Consider the following 12,226-nt stretch of genomic DNA (forward strand, 5'->3'; position numbering starts at 1 on the left):
AAAGAGCGCGTTCTGGAATGTACTGCCTGAAAGAGCAGTGGAAGCAGATTCAATGGTAACTTGCAAAAGGGAACTGAATAAGTACTTGAAAGGATAAAAATTACAGGGCTATGGGGAAAGAGCAGTACAGGCACGATGGGCTGAATGGTCTCCTGAATGTTGTATTGTATCATTCTATAATTCTCGGATCTGATTACAATAGTGCAAAGAGTTTTCATCTGAAACTATCTTGTGAATTCTTGAAGAAATTAAAAATGAGTATTTGAGAGTTGTCTAGGTGATGTAATGTTATTTACATTTTCAAAAAGAATATCGGTTCTATCGGTGAGACTTCATAAAAGTGAGACCCGTGGAAATAATAGTGAATTAGCTGCTTGAATTGGAATTGGCTTGATACTAGAAAGGAGCTGGTGATGATAAATGGAATAATCTCCATGCCCAGCTAAATAGTGGGAAGACAAGAGTCATCGTCGTCAGCTCATGCCATAAACTCCAGACACCACCTGTCTCCACATAGTTCCCAGAAAATATTGGATCTGTTGAACAGATTGCTAGCTTGTGTGGTGAACACTGCCATATCTTCAAGAGTGAGCTGGAACTGTTTCTGGCTAGAGTGGAGATCATGCCATATGAGTCTGCTGCACTTGTTTTGATTGCCTAAAGAGCTGGAGAACAATTTTCTAGATATGGCATAAGGCATCATGACAATAGAGTAGGTTGGATGGACCAGCTGATCTTTTCCTGTCTGATATTTTTGTATGTTCATATATCAGTTGGGGCAGCAATTGAGGTGCTTGAGCCAAATTAGCTAAGGATAGGAAAGTAAGCCAAGCTCCCTGCCATTGTTTGCTATCTGGTGTGTTTGTGTATGATTGTGTATGTGTGTTTAATGGTGTGTGTGTGTGTGTCGGTGTGTGTGTTTGCATGTGTGTGTATGATTGTGTCTGTGTGTGTGTGTCTGTGTGATCAGTTATGATGTCTCTACATTAAATAACCTGCTAACCATGCAGAATGAGCACTTGGACGATATATTGGAGACATATGCTGTTGAATCCACGGAAATGTAATGCTATGAAAAACAAAAAGAACTGAATACTGTAGAATGTAAATTAGATAAAGACACCGCCACCTGCACATCCCCACCCCACTAAATTTTTGCCACGGAGGTGGGAAATGGGAGCTGGTTTGTTTTCGGGTCAGAAACCTACCCCTGGAGGAAAACTAATTAATGTTAAGACTTTCAAGTGGGTAAGGCCTTAATTGGCATGGAGACGGGTTTCCTGTCTAATTAAGGGTGGTGGGTGGGCTCTTGGAGCTGGAGGGCCAATCAGAGGCATTCCAGCTTCAGAGGAGCACTAGGCTGTAGTATCACGTAAGCAACTGGGAGGGTGTTTCAACAAGAAGGTGCCCTCTCATCCACTTTTTAAAAACTTTAATAAAAAACACAAAAAAGCAGCCAGGCCATCACTGTGGTCTGGGGGTGGGGGTGGGGGGGAGCCATTCTACAGGGTGTTCTTTGGCTGTACCCCCACCCAGGCAGGCAGGCAGGGCCTGTAGGCCTGCCAGGAACACTGGCACACCCACCTGATGCTGGGTGCCCGCCTCCAGGCAACTGATCTGCACCCTCCCCCGTCGCATCAGGAAACTGGAGACCAACTGGAAAACCCCAATCGGCCTCCTAAACTTACGTTTAACAAGGTTCTTATTGAGCCTAATTGCCTGCCCACCTCATGGGGGTATTTTCAGTGCCCCCCTTCCCCTCCTTTTCCATCTTCGGGGAGCCCCAGAAGTTCAACCCAGTGTTTCCAATAGGGAGCAGACAGAATACATGATGGAACAGATTTACACAATTATTTCAAAGAGAATTTTTTCGTCTTTTGCACCACTCTGCATTTATATGCCCTTTGCCCCTTATTTTCTGGGATATCGTACACAGGTCAGACATATGGTACACTGTCCAAATGGCCATTGATTGCATATAAGCCACACAGAATTGTAGCAAGTTCATTCCTACCCAGGTTTAAATCAGCTAATTCAGCACAAGCCAGAGATTAAACAATCCAATGGCTCGGATTTTGCAGCGGTCATGATGGCGAAATTGTCAGCTGAAACTGACAGCAACATCTGTAGTTCACATTATGTAGTCCACAATAATGCAGAAATGCAGAAGTTGTGCCAGTGGCAGGAGGGTTTAAATAAAGAGAAATTTAGAAATCCAAAGAGAAGGGCCAGGGCATTGGAGAAGGATAGTGATGTGGGTAAATGCCAACAGAATGGGACAGGAAGGGAAAGCGAGTTTAACAAAAATTGTACATTGGCAAATAAGATCTTTGAAGGGAATAGAGGTTAAAAAAATGAAATGAAAGTTCCTTTATCTGAAAGCACAAAGCATCTGTAATAAGATAAATGAACTAGTGGCACAAATAGAGGTAAATGATCTAGGTCTAATTGCCATTACCAAGAAGGGATCTGGCCTCAGAAGATCATGAAGTAGAATCAGTTTGGGTGGAAATTAGGAATAGCAGGCATCAGAAAACACTGGTGGGAGCATTTTACAGTCCCCTAACAGTAGTTATATTATTGGACAGAACATTAAATGGGAAATTATTGGAGCTTGTAACAAAGGTAATGGATTAATTGTGTGGGACTTTAATCTGCATATAGACTGGGACAATCAAATTAGCAACAGTTGTCCAGAAGATAAATTTGTAGAATGTTTTTCATGATAGCTTCTTGGAGCAATAGGTTGTAGAACCAACTAGGGATAAAGCTATCTTAGATTTCATACTGTGTAATGAAACAGGGTTAATTAGCAATGTTGTAGTAAACAATGCACTGGGAAATAGTGATCATAATACTGTTGACTTTCCTGTTAAGTTTGAAAGTGACACATTTCAATCACAAACAAGAATCTTAAACTTAAACAAAGCCAATTATGAAGGTATGAGGGGAGAACTGGTTGAGGTTAATTGGGTAAATAGACTGGAAGGTATGGTGATAAATGGGAAATATTTAAAGAAACAACTCAAAGGGTTCAAAAACCAAAATTTGTCAAGAAAGACCCATCCTTGGCTCAGTCAGGAAGTTAAGGAGAGCATTAGACTAAAAGAAGTGGCTTACAATGTTGCACAAAATAGTAGCACGTCTGAGGATTGGGAGTGTTTTAGAAACCAGCAAAGGGCCACCAAAAGTTGATTAAAAAAAAGGCAAAACATAGGATGAGAGTAAACCAGCCAACAATATAAAAACAGATTGGAAGAAATAAAAACAATAAATACTCAGCGGGTCTGACAGCATCTGTGGAGAGAGCAGTGTTAACGTTTCATGCTCTGATGAAGGGTCACTGACCTGAAACTTTAACTCTGCTTCTCTCTCCACAGATGCCGCCAGACCTGCTGAGTATTTCCAGCATTTCTTGCTTTTATTTCAGATTTCGAGCATCTGCAGTATTTTGCTTAAGAGCTTTTATAAGTACGTAAAAAGGAAGAGAGTAGCTAATGTAGACGTTGGTCCCTTAGAGGCAGAGACAAGAGAAATCATCATGGGTAATGAGGAAATGGCAGAGGCATTGAATAAGTATTTTGTGCCTGTTTTCACAGTAGAAGACACAAGTTCCATACCAGAAATAGGCAGTAACCTAGGGGCTAAAAAGAGTGAAGACATTAAGGAAATTGATATCAGCAGAGAAAAAGTATTGGAGAAACTTGAGGGACTAAAATCTGACAATTCCCCAGGACCAGATGGCCTACACCCTAGGGTTCTAAAAGAGATAGCTGCAAAGATAGTGGATGCGCTAGCTATGATTTTCCAAAATTCCTTAGATTCAGGAATGGTCCCATCAGATTGGAAGTTGGCAAATGTTATACCACTTTTCAAGAAAGGAGGTAGAGAGAAAACAGGGAACTACAGGTCAGTTAGCCTAACATCATTCATTGGGAAAATGCTGGAAACTATTATTAGTGAAGTCTTAACATTGCACTTGGAAAAGCATAGCATAATTAGAACAGGTCAGCCTGGTTTTACTAAAGGGAAATCCTGTTTGACAAATTTATTTGAGTTTTTTGAAGATGTAACTAATAGGGTAGATAATGGGGAACCAGTAGGTTTAGTATACCTGGATTTCCAAAAGGCATTCGATAAGGTACTACATAAAAGATTTATAGGCTCATAGTGTTGGGGGGTAATATATTAGCATGGATAGAGGATTGGTTAACAGACAAGAAGCAGAGAGTGGGCATAATGGGGCATTTTCAAGTTAGCAGGCAGTGAATAGTAGGGTGCCACAAGGATCAGTGCTGGGTCCTCAGCTATTTACACTCCATATTAATGACTTGGATGAAGACACAGAGAGTAATGTATCTAAGTTTGCTGATGATACAAAGCTCAGTGGAAACATAACTGCGGGGAGGACACAGAGAGGCTGCAAAGTGATATAGACAGGGTAAGTGAGTGGGCAACAAGATGGCATAATGGGGTATAATGTAGGGAAGTGTGAAGTTGTTCACTTTGGTTGTAAAAATAGAAAAGCAGAATATTTTTTTAAAAGGTGTGAAACTGCTAAGTGTTGATGTTCAGAGAGACTTGGTACTCGTACAAGGAACACACAAAGTTAACATACAGGTACAGCAGGCTATTAGGGAGGCAAATGGCATGTTGACCTTTATTGCAAGGGGATTGGAGTACAGGAATAAAGAAGTCTTACTAAAATTTTCAGGGCTTTGGTGAGACCGCACCTGGAATACTGTGTGCAGTTTTGGTCTCCACATTTAAGAAAGGATGTACTTGCACTGGAGGCAGTGCAGCGGAATTGAAGCTCAGGATCAGCCATGATCGTTTTGAATGTCAGAGCAGGCTTGATGGGCCATATGGTCTACTCCTGCTCCTATTTCTTCTGTTCTCCAGGCAACCTCCAGACCAGAATCATGGAAATTGAATGAGCTGACAAGAACTTCCACTGTTATGCTGTTAATCTCATTGTAAAAACCCTTGAAAAAGTGACACCTTATTGAATAAGGTATAACTGGGTTTTTAAATGGCATACTAACTTCATAATTACTGCTAAACATCCTCAACGGCCTAGAAAATCTAATTTTATACTTCTCCATAATGATAAAAATATCCCACATATTTTGAAAATAATAAATGTTTTCCTTTTTTAAAATGTGTTTATCTTTATTTTAGCTTCTATCTTAATTCAAACATAATCATTCATTTCACTATCTGAAAACTTAAATTAGAAGTGAAAGATATTAAATGCTTTAACTCCCTGGTTTGCGGTCTGTGAACACCTCAATTTGATTGGCTGCTTATCTGCTTGCTGACATCACTGCAGCCCCTTGACTTGGTGCCGGATTTAAACCACCGTCAGGAAAGGAGAAAACCATGCCACAGAGATTATTAGGTCTTTGTGGGCAGCTTTCTTTGATGCCAGCAGCAGGCTAGCCACAAAATCCAGGCCATTCACTTAGTTTATATGGCTTAACAGTGCATCACATATAAGAAACAGTTAAGTTATTGGAGAACATAGCTTTTTTCATTCATGTTTTCTTATGTTCTTATCATTTTTGTCATTGACGCTGTATTTTCATCCAATGTTTTCCACCAAATTCCACTTTTATTTGCTGTTACTCTGAGTTTTTGTTTTTTTTATGATTTTGTTTATGGTAGAATCAATGTGAGATCTTACAGTGTATATTTCTTCCAAGTGGTGGTACCTGGTTCAAAGCCGATGGCCAATATAATCACAACATTTATGACAGTCATGTTATCATAGCATAGCAGTGAACCTTTATGATACGGCATATATATTTAATTATTTTCCCTGTTTTCTACTTCCTTGAAGTGGATGGAATGGTTACATTTGCAGATACTTCCATAAATGCCATTGATGCCATGCTTTTGACCTACCAGAAAATACTCTTTAATGATGTGGGAAGCGCCACTTTGCTCTCCTGGGTGAGGCAGGTAAATGTGCCACTGATAAAGCTTGTGAATGGGAATTAGCCAAAACATAAGACTTAGACTTGGCGTTTATTTTTAATTTGGGTACACAAATACTAACTCAGTCCTCAAAGGGCTAAACAGAATCGTGATCATTTTTAAGGGTGAATCAATGGAGAATGCACCACCTTGTATCTACTTAATGTTTCATCAATATTTTCAGCTAGTTTATCTCAGTCACCTGTAACATCATACTACCAATGAAACTCCACATAAAAATATGAAGTGCTGAATAATTTTCCAAACAGTCTAACACTTTGTTCACCCAACATTGTTTTGAAATTTCAATTAATGAAAAGACATAGCGTACACAAATACTCAGTTTTTTTTCAAGAAAACTTTGCTTTCCTTCAAAACACCTGTCTACACCTCTGGATTAAGTCCACTTTGTCGAATGCAAATGGGTTTGCATGAATCATTTTAATTTAGGAAGAAAAATTATTTTCTTGGGCTGCTTTGGCCAGAAATGCCTTAATTTATTCTAATTAGCTCTGTAAGAGAAATATGCTTCAGTCTAGTTTGCTTTTGACTAACTCTTTACTTTTCTTCATGCAACTATTTAAAAATCGAGGCTTTTCTGACTATCCGACAAACCTGTGAATAGTTACTCTAAAATTGTTGCAAAACCGAGAGTACAGTTTGTGGAGCAGTCTATTCTCTTCAAGATGTTCAAAAGTATTTCAACTGATGACCTTGGAGAGATGCCTTGTCATCTATGTACACTTTCCACTCCTTTCTTCCCCTGTTTTGTTTTGAATTTGCAGTTTGTATATATTAAAGAAATGGAAAAGAAAGAACCAACTTCATCCCAGGTAGCTTCACTTTTCTGACAATATCCAGAGATACATATCAAAGTTACAGGACAAGTGTCAACAAAAGAGGTCTTCACTGCTACAGGCAGAAGCTTAAAGGTAGAGGTATCCAACCCAGTAGACGAGATTAAATAGCAAAAATGTTGTAGGAAAAAACACACGTGAATATGTGTCTAATTTCAAAATGTCTACGTGGATCCGTCCTTTGCGCCACGAACCTGATTTACATTCCTTGTAGCAGCAGAAGAAGCTCTGGCAGTCTTTACCATCCAGGCATTCATATACGCAGGCTTCCTCAAAGTCCTGCCAGTACATAGAATTGTTTATGGTGATAACTGAAGAGGTCGGCCCCAGGTTCAATACAGAATAGTTCTAGAATGAAGAGAGAAATGACATTTAAAGAACTGGCACTAGGATAGGGAACTACCCTTTCCAAGATATCTCTGACTTCTAACAAAATGTAATTATAAGTTGTTCTAATCTTATATAATAGATAATTCATCTGGAAAATCTTAGCAACTTGCAGATTGATATATCCTGTGAAAAACATCTATTTCAGTCCCAATCATTTTCTTGAGTGCCTTCAATTACAATGCTGCAAAATGTTTTTTTATTGTGATATACCACAAGTAATGTACCAATAGACGCACAAAATTAATGGTGATTGCAACGCACTAACCAAGTTCCCAGATAGCAAACAACATAAGTAGGATAACATTATGTGTTATAAGGCATTTTGAGAATTTATAAGTAAGTCAAACATTTCCTGGAGGCAGAAGATATCGCCCTTCTCGCACATTCTTTTTCATACTTTAGTCCGCATTGAAAGCAAATTGTTCTTTTTCCCTTTCCTTTACCATTGATTAAATTAGAAGCATAAGGGGTGATTCTTCAATGCCATTGTCGCAGCCGGGAGCTGCGTTGATGAGGAGTGCAGGCTGGAGAATGGCAGCTACAATTTTGTAGCCCTATCAACAACTCATGTGTCCCACACCCCGCCACCCCCTGCCCCCCCAGCACAAGTATGGCTTCCTTCACTGGGATCGTAGAATGATAATTAATCAGATTTTCTTCATTTGCAGAAAATCAGAAAAGCAGAGCAATTGCTTGACTTGATATTTGGAAAACAATGTCTCTGCGTGGGGCATCTCTTTCATGACTTGTTACCTTTTGTGTTTTGATTTTCTTTTCGCTCCTTTTTCCTTGCCTATTTTGATTTCAAATTCTGTCAGTCGGGTTGCTGGAAGAATGATAGTCATAGATTTCTCCATGATTATTGTTTAATCAATTGGCAGGAAATGAAATGAGAATTGGGACAGATGCATAACAGTGCCTGAATCTATATTGCTTGACTTATGCTATCACCCAAAGTCAAAATGACACACCCCCTCCCAAAGAAATATGCAAGTCTGATCAGGAAGATATATCTCATCCTGCTTCTATGTTATATCCCCATCACAATCTCAATATAGGAATGCAAACTTTCCTCATTGAAGAATCAGGCACATGACAAGACGATATGGTTTACAAGTGGTGACTGTGGGCAGCTGTAGAGGGAATTGCCACAAGTCTGTCAGATTTATTGAGGAAAGAAACTAACATTTTTAAGTCTGGCCACATGTTGGTTGCCTGTCATCAATTGGCCTATCACACCAGGGACATTTCTTCCTCAGTCACCACCTATCAGTCCCATTATCTTCTTGCACTCTGTCCAAATGAGAAGCATTATATTATTTACCAGACTCCTACTTCATGTATCGATCTCAACAGGTGCCTTCATTTGCTGGTGTCAGTTTACCATTTTGTATTAAGACCATGGCTCATTAGGTGACTACAGACCCTGTATTTCAAATCACAGTGGCAATTGTTATGGATAAGTACCTCTTGGGATCCTTTTTGCTGGGTGAAGAACCATTCATGTCTCCGCTCCCCTTTCCAGTCCTGCTCATATTGACTTGGGAACCCATGACAGTGAAAATTAGGCTTGACTCTACAGCTGAGGGATGTACCTGGGAGCTGGGAATGCAAAAAAATTTCCATGTGCAGGTAAAATATCCCAATAAATTTGAGCAATCATCAATACAATTATTAGACCTAATAATGGAATTGCAACATTTAAGCAAAAATACGGCTTGGAGTAATGTAGTGAAACTCTCTGCTGTCCACTGACTGCAGGAGCCCTACATGAAATGAGTCTGAGTCATTTCAACCCAGTTTATACTAACCATGGTTTCACAGCACAAGAAAAGAACTTACATTTATATAGCGTCTTTAGCATAGTGAAATGACCCAAGCCCCTTTACAGGAGTGTTATCAGACAATTTGAGATTAAGCCTCTCTCTTTTTCTTTGGCCTCCTTGACTCGAGAGACAATGGGTAAGCACCTGGAGGTGGTCAGTGGTTTGTGAAGCAGCGCCTGGAGTGGCTATAAAGGCCAATTCTAGAGTGACAGACTCTTCCACAGGTGCTGCAGATAAAATTGGTTGTTGGGGCTGTTACACAGTTGGCTCTCTCCTTGCGCCTCTGTCTTTTTTCCTGCCAACTACTAAGTCTCTTCGACTCGACACGCTTTAGCTCCGCCTTTATGGTTGTCCGCCAGCTCTGGCGATCGCTGGCAACTGACTCCCACGACTTGTGATCAATGTCACAGGACTGCATGTCGCATTTGCAGATGTCTTTAAAGCGGAGACAAGGACGGCTGGTGGGTCTGATACCAGTGACGAGCTCGCTGTACAATGTGTCCTTGGGGATCCTGCCATTTCCATGAGGCTCACATGGCCAAGCCATCTCAGGCGCCGCTGGCTTAGTAAGGTGTATATGCTGGGGATGTTGGCTGCCTCCAGGACTTCTGTGTTGGCGATACGGTCCTGCCACCTGATGCCAAGGATTCTCCGAAGGCAATGAAGACGGAATGAATTGAGACGTCGCTCTTGGCTGACGTACGTTGTCTAGCCCCGCTGCCATAGAGCAAGGTACTGAGGACACAGGCTTGATACACTTGGACTTTTGTGTTCTGTGTCAGAGGGCATCTAAAAGGAAGAAAGTGAGGTAGAGAGCTGGAGAAGTTTAGGGAGATAATTCTAGAGTTTAGGGTTTAGGCAGCTGTAGGTACAGCCGGCAATGGTAGAGTGAAGAAATTGGGATGCACTCGAGGCCAAAATTGAAGGAACACAGAGTTCTCGGAGGGTTGTAGGGCTGGAGGAAGTTGCAGAGATAGGGAGGGACGAGGCCATGGAGGGACCTAAATGCACAATTTGCAACAATTCACAGTAAAATAACAATCTTTCTCAGCGGTCATTTGGCTGATGAGATGGAGAAAATAAATCCATATTTGTGCGATGGAAAGTACTATTCAGAAATTACCAGCTGAATTTTGCCATTGGTGGTCAAGTCCCACTGCTGGGGCTAAACATGGGAGCCGACCCCACTCTGGTGGGCGGTGAGACCCTGGGGCAGCATTTTGCTGGCACCGGCCAACTAACAGGGCGCTGCCAGGGCCACCATCCAATTGAGGATGGCGGACTGCTCCCATCCCTCACCTCCCCAGAGCTGCTGGCCTAAACAGAGGGTCAGCAGCTCAACAGCACATGAATGAGGGCGGCTCGATGCCAAGGCCCCTCGAAGACTGGTGAGTCTGTTTGGGTAAACTGCGCCAAGCAGGCAGGACCTGGTGATTGTGGCGGGGGGGGGGGTGTGGGGGGGGTGTGGGTTTGTGGTGCTCCGCCAGCAAGTTAGGCGTGTGGGTAGCCATTCCTGCTGCATAAGCCCCTCCCTGGGCTATGGAGTGCCCATCAAGGAGGGCCTCTGCCCCCCTTCCCCCACCCCAGGAACCTGCTGGGAGGCTGCCAGGATTTATCTGGTGATTGCCCCAGGTGGCAGTGGGCCCTCCTGAATGAGGCAAAATGCCCGCGGGGGCAGGAAGTGGCCTTGAACTGGGCTCTTAAGTGTCTCAATTGGCACCACAGTGCTGAGATGTCCACCACTGGCAATATGCCAGGACAGTGGGAAGATATCCGGCTCCCTTCCCGACGCCGTCCTCCGCCATATTGCCAGCCCTCCTGCCTCCCAGCCCGACTTCAAAGGGCTGGGAAAATTCAACCCTGTGTGAATGAGGAGGCAAATTTGACATTGCTGATCTGCGCCCAACGTCATCACAAAGCTCTGGGCCACCGGTGTTAACCCTTAAAATTTACTCGTTATAAGTGCAGCTCTTTTGAGCAAACAAATGGCCCAAAAATTGCTGTGGTAGGCTAATGAACAGTGCCTGCTGTTAGTTAGATGTTCTTACCCATTTACTCTTCATGATATTTTGCCCCAAATGTTGCTGGCAGTGCGAGGTGGAAACAGCGCAGAGCCCTCTACAGGGCATCTGGGATCTGAGTCAGTGGAGTGTGAGTCCTTAACCAATCAGATTGAAGGATTGTGAAATGAAAAGTGCAAGGTCTGGATAAGGAAGTGTCAGTGAGAGTGCGTGAATTCAATGTTAAATTAGATAAAGAAAGAGAAATAAAGAGAGGGAAAGAAAGATTGGATTAAGAGAGGGAGAAAAAAAGAGACAAAGAAAATGTAAAACATTTAAATTAGTTTTTAGATATCTCAAACGACAATTAAAACCTGAAAGAATGGAACTCCATACTTGAAATAGTTAATTTTCAGTGCCAGAGAAGTTGACTGGCATTTACCATGCCTTTAGACTGAAATCCCCACAGCCAATAAAAAGTTTTACGCTGCTACCCCCGCTGCCCTGATAATTTTACTCATCCCCCACCCCCCCCACCTCCCCCCCCATCAGTGTCACGCCTTGGATCGGAACGGAGTTCCGAAGGCGCAGGAGTTGTGGTCGGCAGCCAGAATATCAGTGTGGGATGGCTGTTGTGACAAGGTAGGTTAAATTGCATGCATCAACCTTCATTACCATATTGAAATTAAGGCCCTGCCGCCTCGACGCCACCAACCGGTAAAACGCGGCGGGGCCTTCGGGGCTGTGGCGGGCCTCTTCCAGAAGAATTTTCCGGCCCCATCCCCCCCACCATGACCCCCGATACCGGAGGCCTCATAAAATTCCGGCCAGGTTCCACACATACGCTGTCAACAGCCAGCTCTACCTCACCACCACTTCTCTCGACTCCTCCACTGTCTCTAAATTGGCAGACTACCTGTCTGACATCCAGTACAAGTTGAGCAGCAATTTCCTTCAACTAAATATCAGGAACTTAACATAGGAAAACAGCATAAGGATTAGGCCATTCAGCCCTTCAACCCCATTCTGCCATTTACTAAGATAATGGCTGATCTTCTACTTCGGCGACACCTTCTCTCACTATCGCCATATCGCTTGATTCCCTCCAGGCCCAAAAACTATCGGTCTCTGTCTTAAATATACTCAACAACTGAGCATCCACAGCTCTCTGGGG

General features: G+C 42.4%; 1 protein-coding gene across 2 annotated transcripts in view; it reads right to left on the reverse strand.

Moving 5' to 3' along the window:
* Positions 1 to 6,905: 6,905 nt before the first annotated feature.
* The window catches only part of LOC137371179 (gamma-aminobutyric acid receptor subunit gamma-3), a 636,105-nt gene continuing 630,784 nt past the window's right edge, over positions 6,906 to 12,226 (reverse strand). Inside the window, exons 9-10 of one of the 2 annotated variants that reach the window (XM_068033270.1) lie at positions 8,694 to 8,828; positions 6,906 to 7,184 (exon numbers count right to left, since the gene is read on the reverse strand). In XM_068033270.1, the coding sequence (XP_067889371.1) occupies positions 6,906 to 7,184; positions 8,694 to 8,828 (414 nt within the window). The remainder of the gene's footprint in view (positions 7,185 to 8,693; positions 8,829 to 12,226) is intronic. The other variant, XM_068033271.1, reaches the window with a different exon arrangement.

This window comes from Heterodontus francisci, chromosome 6 (assembly GCF_036365525.1).
Source record: "Heterodontus francisci isolate sHetFra1 chromosome 6, sHetFra1.hap1, whole genome shotgun sequence".
NCBI lineage: Eukaryota > Metazoa > Chordata > Chondrichthyes > Heterodontiformes > Heterodontidae > Heterodontus > Heterodontus francisci.